This window comes from Macrobrachium nipponense, chromosome 35, assembly GCF_015104395.2.
Source record: "Macrobrachium nipponense isolate FS-2020 chromosome 35, ASM1510439v2, whole genome shotgun sequence".
Lineage (NCBI taxonomy): Eukaryota > Metazoa > Arthropoda > Malacostraca > Decapoda > Palaemonidae > Macrobrachium > Macrobrachium nipponense.
Genome location: NC_061096.1, coordinates 20,645,406 through 20,657,550, shown reverse-complemented (window position 1 = coordinate 20,657,550; position 12,145 = coordinate 20,645,406). Strand labels below are relative to the sequence as shown.

General features: G+C 36.4%; 1 protein-coding gene across 1 annotated transcript; it reads left to right on the top strand.

The window, feature by feature from the left end:
• The first annotated feature begins 4,292 nt into the window (after positions 1-4,292).
• LOC135208209 (retinoid isomerohydrolase-like) lies at positions 4,293-6,637 on the top strand. The gene is made up of 3 exons (XM_064240336.1): positions 4,293-4,459; positions 5,425-5,565; positions 6,217-6,637. Exons 2-3 carry the CDS (start codon positions 5,434-5,436, stop codon positions 6,361-6,363), a joined length of 279 nt encoding a protein of 92 aa, XP_064096406.1. The 5' UTR covers positions 4,293-4,459; positions 5,425-5,433; the 3' UTR covers positions 6,364-6,637.
• The last annotated feature ends 5,508 nt before the right edge of the window (positions 6,638-12,145 follow it).

Here is a 12,145-nt window from a genome sequence, read left to right as displayed (position 1 = left end):
ATGGTCTCTTAATGGCTGCTAATTGATATTTTTATTATTTTCGTTATAGTCACTGCATTTTTCATTTTCATTTTCACGATAACGTGGATTAATCTTCATGGCAACCAGATCACTTAACCCAAACAGCAACGGCATTGACACAGTTTTTTAATTCCCAGACTCATTCTTACGAAAAAATGCAGCATTTTAATTATCAAATAACTTTTGTTCTGCTCTGTGACCTACTGGCCAACATTTTATTTTCTTTTTTTCATAAAATGTAAACTTCGTTATCGGATATTAAAAATTGACTAAATCTATTGACTTTTTTTTTTTTTTTTTTTGGTTTTTTTTTTTGTTTTTTTAATACAGCATTTTTCGCCCTACTTAAATCAACACAAATCAGTATCCTAAGTAAGGAAATGACATTTTTTTCCGTGCGAAAACGGCGATCCAGTAAAAGAAAGTCGCATGCAATGATACTTTAAATGGATTTAATAAAGAATTAAAAATAAAAAAACATATACGTCAATGGATTTTAAATCTGAAAGTGTTAGAAAAATCAGAATGAAAATACCAATGCAAAATAAATTAACCTTGAAAGTATCTAGGGTAGAATATTAATCAGAAGCATATGTATATTTTGGATAATTAATTTCTTTTGAAAAACATTTTGAAAGTCAAAGTATAGCAAAGTTTGTGTTCTAGTTAGGGTTTGCTTTCTCTCTCTCTCTCTCTCTCTATCTCCCCCCCCCCCCTCTCTCTCTCTCTCTCTCTCTCTCTACCCCCCCCCCCCCCCCCCCCCCCCCCCCCCCCCTCTCTCTCTCTCTCTCTCTCTCTCTCTCTCTCTCTCTCCTGCCTAAACGGAATGACTTGATAAATTAAATAGTTTTTAATGAAGCCAAATAAAGCGTAGATACCATAAAAATGAATATGATACTAGAGGCGTAATGCATGGCAGAAAATTACAGACTAGAAGTCAGTATTACGTTTCTGGGCGAGTAAAACATGTTTGAGGTCGGTTACGTTTGTAACTGTGCAATGCACAGGCAAACGTCTATGCTCTTGGTACCATCAAGTAAATTCCTTGTGAAGATCAGTACCAGCGCTTTTCTTAAATTGATTATTATGAGCAGTTTTCACGTTTGTTATAATTATTCATGATTTTTTAAACCTTTCTATCAATTTCATAACTTATCAGCATTTAACCAGCCGGTTTGTTTCAGTTTAAGGAATATTACGCGAGCTATTCTTTAGGGGACATGACTACCAAACACGTCAGAGATGTAACGAACAGACTTTAATGTCATAGGAAGATTTTTATAAAGAGGGTTTACGGTTCACCTTCGGGTAACATGAATTGTATCACTAAAGGGCAAATCTTTCATAGTTTAGAACTGAAATTGGTGATTCTCGGAAAGAAAAACAATAGTTATGTAAACCGTCGATAGAATATCCGTCTGTTTCACCTTCCCAGTCTCGTAACTCACCAGTTAGATATTAGTCTTTGTAAGTTTATTTCGCTTTGCATGGATGAAATAGAACTTATATTATGTCTAACCCTTGAAGATTGTATAAACTATAAAAAAAATGGATTAATAGACCTTTTTTCAAAATAAACAAAAACAAAGATATCAAATGGCTGATATTATTTCTATTACCAACTATTATTCATCCCCTATCCCTTAGTGAAACGCGTATTCTAATTCCTGAGTTTGAAATAACTTAGGCACTTTATAAGATACATATCCGAATCTCGCAACACTATGACCATAATAAGGAAACAAGAATGTCCCAAACTTCTGCCTATTTCACAAATCCTTAGGCCCATCTCCCCTTAAAAAGGAAGGAAGAAAGAAAGAAAAAAAAACTCGCAGGTCCGAAAAAAAAAAAAACACTTTGAATTGATTGCATTCAAACTTTTTTCAGTATACCTCAAATCTATTTCAGTGGCATCTGGGTCAGGGGATGCCCATCTTTCTAGTATTTCCATTATATGAGTTAAAAAGAAAATGGAAAATATTGGATCTGCAGAGTTTGATGGAACGTGGTCTGATCTTTCCTAAGATTGAATTATTCAGTATCAAGATGTTTTCTCTTTTCATATGAGTGGTGTATACCAAAATGAAACTATTATTATTATTATTATTATTTTTTTATCTATCAGTCCTCCAATTCGAGTGGGTGGTATTTATAGTGTGGGGTTCCGGGTTGCATCCTGCCTCCTTAAGAGTCCATCACTTTTCTTACTATGTACGCCGTTTCTAGAACCACACTCTTCTGCATGAGTCCTGGATCTACTTCAGCCTTTAATTTTTCCAGATTCCTTTCCAGGATTACTTGGGATCGTGCCTAGTGGTCACCTATGATTATGGGTTCCAGTGGCATATCCCTTATCCTTCTTATTTCTACTTTCAGGTCTTGTAATTATCCATTTTTTCCCCTTTCTTTCTCTTCAACTCTAGTGTTCCATGGTATTGCGACACCAATGAGTAATACTTTCTTCTTGATTTTGTCAATCAACGTCACGTCTGGTCTATTTGCACGTATCACCCAATCTTTTGTTCTGGATACCCCATAGCCCCCAGAGGATATTTTGCCTGATCATTTTCTATCACTCCAGGTTGTTATTTCTTGCACAGTCTCCAGTGGAGGGTTTTTGCCACTAAATCACGCCTCTTTTTGTATATGTTTTGTGCAAGTACCGGATATTCGCTTATTATTATTATTATGATTATTGAACCAAACAAAAACTTCTTCACAGTTATCTTCTGAAGATTGAAAAAGAAACCCACAAGACTGCTGAGCCTTGACCCAGGCTGACAGCCTACACATCTCTTGAAAATCGGCCACAGATATGGCCTGAATGTACTCGAGTGTGGAGTAAAATAAAATGTAAATACTTATAAGTAAACACGTTATCACAGTGATTTTGTGGGTTTCTTTTTCAATTATTATTATTATTATTATTTCATTTTGTTCAGGGGTGGGCTGGTATGTAGTGAGGTTGATATACCTCTGCGTCTTTTCTTGGATGCGTAGCTTGGTTACGCCCCTAACCCGGTTACGCATGTCTTCTTCTCGTAGGTAGGCAAGGCGCACGTTAATATCTCTTCGTAGGTGAGAAGTTCGTGCTGGTCCTCCGCTCGGTCGTTCTGGTTGTGGTGGTGGTCTCTTGCAGGGGTGTCGTCTGGTATTGTCATCAGGATCAGGGCGGACAGCTTCAGCACGTATTTCCGCCCATTCTTCTCGCAGGCGGTGATGTTCCTCCTTCAGGGTCTTCATATCGGCAGTCTTCTCCCGTAGTTGCCGCTGTAGGAGGGACGTTCTGAAGTCCCTGGTCCTTTCTTCATTTCTTGCTGTGGGGTCGTGCAGCCTTATGTTTGTATATTTCGGAAGGAGACCCTCTCGTAGACTGTGCAAGAAATAACAAACCTGGAGTGATAGAAAATGATCAGGCAAATATCCTCTGGGGCTATGGTATCAGAACAGATTGGGTGATACGTGCAAATAGACCAGACGTGACGTTGATTGACAAAATCAAGAAGAAAGTATTACTCATTGGTGTCGCAATACCATGGGAACACTAGAGTTGAAGAGAAAGAAAGGGGAAAAAAATGGATAATTACAAGACCTGAAAGTAGAAATAAGAAGGATAAGGGATATGCCACTGGAAACCCATATCATAGGAACACTAGGCACGATCCCAAGAATCCTGGAAAGGAATCTGGAAAAAATTAAAGGCTGAAGTAGATCCAGGACTCATGCAGAAGAGTGTGATCCTAGAAACGGCACACATAGTAAGAAAAGTGATGGATGGACTTTAAGGAGGCAGATGCAACCCGGAACCCCACACTATAAATACCACCCAGTCGAATTGCAGGACTGTGATAGAGCAAAAAAAAAAAAAAAAAAAAAAAAAAAAGTGCTGTCCTCACACATCTCAGCAGATGCCCATTTTCTTATGCAATTAAACTGCCATAAAAGTGTTGGGGGGTCGGTTTAGGAGTACCAGTTAAATAATTTGTTAATTATAGATTAAGCAGCCTTGCTGCCATGGGCTCTAGCTCCTCCTCTAACCATGCCAAAAGGGCTAGTTTTCCGGTAAAGACATAAATCGTATACGTATACTGTCCATGCTACTAAACAGATTTCTTCCCAACCAACCATAGGTATAAACAAAACTAATTATTGCCTGTTCAGCAACTCGGCATGAACTTTGACAAACGTAGAGAGAAGTTTGATAGCTAACCTGAACCCCCAATTCACTCACCAGTCTCATTTCCTTGTCTTCCTCAGTGACACTGGAGGGCACGAAATGCTGTGCGTACAAGCGACACGACCATAGCGTGGAATTAGTGGGAGAAGTGATTTCTGACATCTACTTCGACCTTCCCAGAATTAACTACAAGTCAACGGGAAAGAATATTCCTACGCCTACGGAGTGGAGTTGCACACAAGGGGAGTGGAGTTCTGTAGTGTAAGTCCGTGCATTCATGTTCCAGCGATGACTGAAGGAATTTCAAGCAATGGGTCATTCGTTTTACAGAATTATTATATCGCACAAGGAAGAACGTAGGAATGTTCAATTCTTGTGTAAAAATAATAATAATAATAATAATAATGCTAAGTTAGAAGGTTCTACGTTTCATTTCTTAAAGCTAACAAATTATCGTTACAAAAACACTGATGAATTTGCTTTCGCAAACCAAAAACGACAAATATAAATCCATAGTTTTCAAGGTTGCTAAGATGAACAGTGACACACCCGATGCCCTTAACACGATAAGAGCACAATGGACAAATTAACCAGCTTTACATAATATTGAAAATCAACATAAGAATAATCCAAATGTTTTCCTGCTATTCTTTGTGATGCATCTCGTTTGGAAGTGGGCAACTGATGTCTATAAGAAATTGGATCATAAATGTAAAAAAATTCCAAATTAAGGCATGATCCAACCTCCAGCTTACTCAGAGTGCATAATAAAATCTATGGTCAAATAGTGCGTTGTTTCACCAACGAAAATTAAAATAAATATGCCTTAGTTTATCAAAATAAATTTCTGTACTGTTTAGCACAAACATTATTTATTTTTAAAATTTTCATTCTAATAAATAAATCATAAATACCTTATCCTAAAACTATATCTTTAACTATATGTGAAACACCTTCTTCAGACCTTTTTAGGCTTTTCCATAGGCTTTCCTAAACCCCAAAAAGAACATCAACAAAGTAGTTTATAGGCTTACTCCCTGAGTAAGCAAAAACCTTCCAAATTATTACCTCTACTAACTTAAAGCTGAGCATCGATGAGAATATTTGACGACTTTTTGCCACAGAAACCCAGTCAAATCTTGCTCGACATCCAACAAAAAATTGCTAATGAGGAGCAGGACACTGAATGTACAATGCCATCAATCCATTCTCTTTGCTTCTGGCAGCTGGTTAAGATGAACGTGAAAATAGGAGAGACGAAACGATGGGAAAGCGGAGAGAAGATAGTCAGCGAATCAGTGTTCGTAGCGGCACCGGACGCAGCCGATGAAGATCAGGGAGTTGTTCTCTCCGCTCTCATTGATAAGGTAAGACAATGGCACAGGGTGATGTGTGTGTGTGTGTGCGTGTATAGAATATATATATATATATATATATATATATAGATATATATATATACAAAGATCAGGGAGTGGTTATCCAGCTCTCATTGATAAGGTAAGACACTGGCCAGGGGAATGTTTTTATATTTATACAGCAATGAGTTGACTGTCTCAAGCCAACTCGCCTTTCGAGAAGAAAATTCCCGAAGAAACTCACATTGGATTGCAATGTCGTCTAGTCCAGAAGCCATATCCCATTCCATACCCACATCCATTACTATACCCATACCCATATCTGTACCATAACCTATACACATACCATAATCATTGCCATACTCATATAATACCTGTACCATACCCATACCTATATACATTCCATAGCCATATCTCTACCACACCATTAACCATACCTATACCCATATCTTTATCATACCCACACCTGTACTACACTCATAACCAGACACATATCCATATCATACCCATTTCTGTACCATAACCCACAAACCTCATTCATTCTTGTTTTTAATTTGCAAACAGTCACATTTGTAGCAAAAGTATGAAGTTTTTCGAGTGTCAATGGAATGTATGAAGCTTTTCAGTGTCAATATAACTAAAATGAAATTAACATCTTTCCAGCTCAGCCCCAAGTACACGGCCCTCCTGGTTCTCGACGCTAGGTCATGGACGGAAAGAGGACGGGTGGAGTTCGAGGCCAAGGGCGTGGTGCCTTCGACGTTCCACGGAATGTTCGCCCGAGAGGAGGAGCCCTTTCATCGATACTGAAGTCTCGGCGTTGGTCAAAGGGGCATTTTTACATTGTAGCTTCATTCTATTTGTTTTAGTTTCTGATGTACATACATGCATACACACACATATACATATATACATATTTATATATGTATGTGTATAATTTATATACAAATGCACATGTATGTGATTATTACGTGGCCTGTATTTCAGTACCAATTAATTTGATATGTAAACTTACTGCATTTTTAAAGTCTCTTGTATATTAAATACTTTCATACTACGTAGAATGCTTATGTTTACACACACACACACATATGTAGTACATATATATATATATATATATATATATATATATATATATATATATATATATATATATATATATACAATTGCCCTAGTCATACGAAATGTGTTCATCCATAAAAATAGAAGATATTATATTATATTATAATATCCTTAATCTTCGTTTCTATTCTCCTTGATAATAAAACAATAGCTTGATTAAGCATCTGAAGTTTCGCTTACATGGACATACCGAGTTTTTTTTTCTATTATTTCAAAATGTCGAATTCTCTTTCCTTCAATATTTCCTGACTCGTGTAATATGCACCTCTGTCTGTCTGTCTGTCTCCAAAAGAGGATTTTCTGTCACTAACGAAGTCCAACTGACTTCTGCTGTTGGTAATGTCCTGGTAATTATATATTAATTTTCAAGAATAATTGTAGAAAAGAAATGCCAAAAAAAATGTCAGAAAAAAAATAAAATAAAAAAACGAAGACTGGCAGTAATTATTCTCAATTAAAATTTATACACAACACTCTACCTGCCTAATTATACCCCCTTTTAGTATTCTTTTTTTGCCTTTTTTTTTTTTTATATAAAAAGGTACCTTTTATTGAACTATGTTGTGTCTCACCAAAAAATATCCTTTTTTTAAATTTTTTTAATGAAGTACCACCAGAGTTACAACAGATGCAGAGAGGCGTAGCAGTTCGAATCATGCTATGGGAGACGTCATGAGGCCTGCAATCTCACCCGTTTTCTGAAATATGTAAAAATAAGGGGGCAGCGCTTTGCTGAGGAATCGTACCCATAACAATACCCATACCCATATATGTATCATACCCAAATATGAATCATACGCATATCTTTACTATACCATAACCATACCCATATCTGAACCATACCCACACCTACATCTGTATCATACCCATATCTGTACCATACCCATACCCATATCTGTATCATACCCATATCTGTACCATACCATAAACATACCTATATCTCAACCATACCTATACCTACAACTGTATCATACCCATATCTGTGCCATACCATAACCATACCCGTATCTGAACCATGCCGATACCCATATCTGTATCATACCCATATCTGTACCATACCTGTAGCATCCTCGTCTTTGAGTACTTAAGTTCCAAGAAGACAGGTTGGTAATTCACTTACTTTATTCTGGTATATCAATTATAAGTATGCAGATCCATGATTCTGCTCGTGTCACAGTTCGTGGATGGCGGGAGACAGCCCACAACAACTCCCTGAAGGTTCAACACAGTTGAATGAGAGAGTAGTGTTTCGTAATACATAACACTCCTTCCCCCTTAGGTTAACACATAAAAAAAATTAAACTTGTTCAATGAGTCTCCTAGGTTTCTTACTTACTCTGGTAGATTTTCTTACAGTGGCACCAGTATCACAATTACTGTTCTCTGATCCTACTACTTCTACATTGGGATTACAAGTCATACCTGAGTTCTGAATTGGGTTATTTGTCTCTTCTAATCCTTGTACATTAGGGGGAGAAGAAACTACAGGAACATAAGGAATCATTGTATCTTTTAATAGTGACTGTTCATCAGTTACTCTAGTATTATACATTTTTCTCTCAAATAATTGTGATAGATGACGCTTTCAAGTCAAAATACCATTAACATCTACTGAAACTAAATCATTCCTTTCACCAAGAACTTTGATAATCTTAGCTTCCACCCATTCTGGTCCTTTACCAAAATTCATGGCGGATACTGCATAACCAACTCTGAATTTAGACTCATGAACATAAAACTCATCTTGTTTAGGCATAATAACATCTAATGGACCCTTAAATTTCCTTCCAAATAATAATTCAGCTGGGGAGCAGCCAGTAGAAGACTGTACTGTACGTCTATAGGTATACAACAATTTAGCAATTCTCGTTTTTACAGGCAAATTACAATTAAACTTTTTGAAATTAGTTTTGAATATTCGTACAGCCCGTTCTGCAAGCCCATTTGTACTTGGATTATATGGTGCTCCTGAACACTGTCTAACACCATTTTTCTGGAAGAAATTCTGAGTCTCCCTAGACATTAAAACAAGTTGTATTATCAGATACAATTGTGTCAGGAATACCATAGTTAGCAAAACATGACCTTAAACATTGTATGGTGTCCTCTGAAGTTATATTCTTGCAAGCATAGACATCAATAAATTTAGAAAAGGAATCAATAATAATCAAATATTGAATGTTATCAATGCGTCCACAATAATCTACATTCAAGCAGGACCAAGGTCTATCTACTGACGGCCAAGATAAAGGTGAAATGACCTTATGTTTGAGATTTGTTATACATAATGCACAGCTAGAATTTATTTGTCCTAAATCGTGGTCCATGTTGGGCCAATATACAAAAGACCTCGCTTCAGCTTTCATGGCAACAATACCCTTGTGTCCCTCATGAAGCATTTCCATAACACGCTTTCTCAACATCTCAGGAACCAAAATACGATTTCTATACAGAAATACATTTTCATGCAAAGAAAGATCATTTCCCAATTTATTGAGGTAACATACAATTTTCCATCACATTTTCCTTATACTCTGCATAAAACAGTGTCTCTTTCTATACATTCTTTTACCATTGTAACATCAAAAGAATTCTTATCCAAAATATTAATCAAATTTAAATATTCTCCTGGTACATGAAAATCAGCATCATCTCTACATAATGGTAGCACTCCTTTAATGTGCTTAGTTTTAAAATCAAAACCTGATAGAAATAAAGCCCACCTTTGAATACGAGCATTAGATAATTGTGGAATACTCTTATTAGGGTTAAATAAATGAGTCAAGGGTTTATAGTCCGTTCTGATAACGAGCTTCCTACTCAAAAGGAAATAAGAAAACTTCTTGACTCCAAAAATAATGGATAGAGCCTCTCTATCAATTTGAGAATAATTACATTCAGCATTAGATAATTTTCTACTTTTGAAAGAAATGGCAGAAATTTTACCCTTATATTCTTGCTTAAGAACGGCTCCCACTCCTACAGGGCTAGCATCAACTTCTAAAATCATTGTAGCATTCGGGTTAAAATTATCCAAAATATCAGCTCTTCCCAAAGCTTCCTCAATACTCTGAAAAGCTTCTTCGTGAACTTGAAATGTATCCTAAATAAGGTACTTCCCTAGAACTAATAATACATTTATCTTTATTCAATTTAACATTTCTCTGTTGCAAAATTGATAAAACCTTACATACACTCTTGTCATGTTCCTCCTTGGTAGTTCCGACAATCAATATGTCATAACACACGAACACCCTCAATATTTGCCAATAATTCAGAGATAAACTTCTGAAATATACTTGGTGATGACGACAACCCAAAAGGTAATCTATGAAACTTATATAATCCCAAATGAGTATTCATAATCAAATATTGTTGAAAATTTTCACTCACAGATACCTGTAAATATGCATTTTTCAAATCCAATTTTGAAAACATACTGACAAGAACCTACATTTGCCAAAATATCATCCACAATCTCTGGTAATGGAAAGGTATATTTTTAATTCCAGTCCTTTTCAAATTATTCTCAATTTTACATTTATAATGATAAGGAACAGATCTAGCTTTAAAGTACTTAGGCACAGCATTTTCTTTTAACATTATTGGAACATCATTAATTTTTAATGGGTGATCCTTCCAATACCTGATACTCATTGAACATTTTTACGCAATCAAGCTTAGGCCCTAGATGCACTACTTCGGGGTAGGTAATATGACGACCTTTTAATTTATCATCACACACATTATCAATTTGTACCAACTGGTATTTCAATTTCTTCATCAAAGACCTGCCGGCTAAATTTAAATCATTATCTACAACAAAAATTTTTTGTCCCTTGACAACTTGGTCTTTAAAAGAAACATCACAATTTATTTCACTGTACACTTGCATTTCAGCTTTATCATAATTTGCTAAGCGTTTCCTTGTTGGTAATGGTGTTAAATTCAATTTATTAGTATCGTGCCGTGAAATAGTGGATCCACCACTGCCAGTGTCTAATTCAGATTCTAGGGGAAACCCATTTAACATTAAAATTTCTCTATATGGTTTCTCATAATCATCGACAAAATCAATAGATTTCACATTAACATAAAAAAAGTTTCAATAAATCATAAGAATCATGGAAATTTTCGTTAATAGGAATATGCTTACTAGTAGCCTCGTCTACATCATGCACTGCATTAACATTCCTAGATTTATTTCTAGCCTTTTTATTGGAACACACTGTACTCACATGGCCTTCCTTGCCACAAGAATAACATTTAGCGTTCTTAAATTTACAATTATTAGCTAAATGGTTATCACGCCCACAATGAATGCATTTACTTTGAGCATTACAATAATCACTTTTACCTCCCCCTTTAGAGTCTGCACTAGAATTAGGCCTAGGCCTAGTTACCTTGTGCCTCACCTTGTTAACAGGACCTGTAGGCCTATTATCTGTAAATGAACTTGAAGTAAGACTACATTCGGTCACATAAGCAGTTTCTAAATTGGTAACCTTGGCAAGTAATTCACGAGAGGAGATTGATTTAAACTCAAAAGGATCAACTAATAAAACCTTAAAATAAACTTCATTATCAATACCAACCAATAATAGTTCCTTCAACCTTCGGTCAAAATCACTATTAAATTCACACTGTTGTGCTAACAATTTTAGTTCTGCATAATGTTCCTTCACTGACTCACTACTTTTCTTCTTTCTCTGTAGGAAATCACATAATGCTCTATGATAACTAGGTTTAGTTAAAAAATGAGACTTTAGTTGATTTACTAGGTCATCAAATGGAACTGCAGATGGCAATTTCGGTGCTGATAACTTACAGATCGTGGAAAATGTCTCTACTCCAACTGGAGAAATCAACAAAGCCCTTTTTGCTGTTGCCTCTGTTACTTCATTTACTTCACAATTCATGGAAAATAGATCTAGCCAACAAGATAATTCCAACTTATCAGGGTTAAACTCGGGAATTGTCGGTCTCCTTGTCGCTGCCATCCTTCCTGACGGGGAATGGAACTTCAGGAGTCCCCAACAAATCAGCTGAACTCAGGCTAACTCAATTACTGGAGTCTGGACGTTGACCAGGCCTAAACTGGTATGCTAGGCTAGATACACTAACTCTCCTTCACTATGACATACTACCTCATCGTTCACTGGGTTCATACTCGTCGACACTGTAGCATCGTCGTCTTAGGTTCCAAGAAGACAGGTTGGTAATTCACTTACTTTATTCTGGTATATCAATTATAAGTATGCAGATCCATGATTCTGCTCGTGTCACAGTTCGTGGATGGCGGGAGACAGCCCACAACACTCCCAGAAGGTTCATCACAGTTGAATGAGAGAGTAGTGTTTCTCAATACATTACAATACCCATACCCATATCTGTATCATACCCATATCTGTACCATACCATAACCATACCCATATCTGAACCATGCCAATACCGACATCTGAATCATACC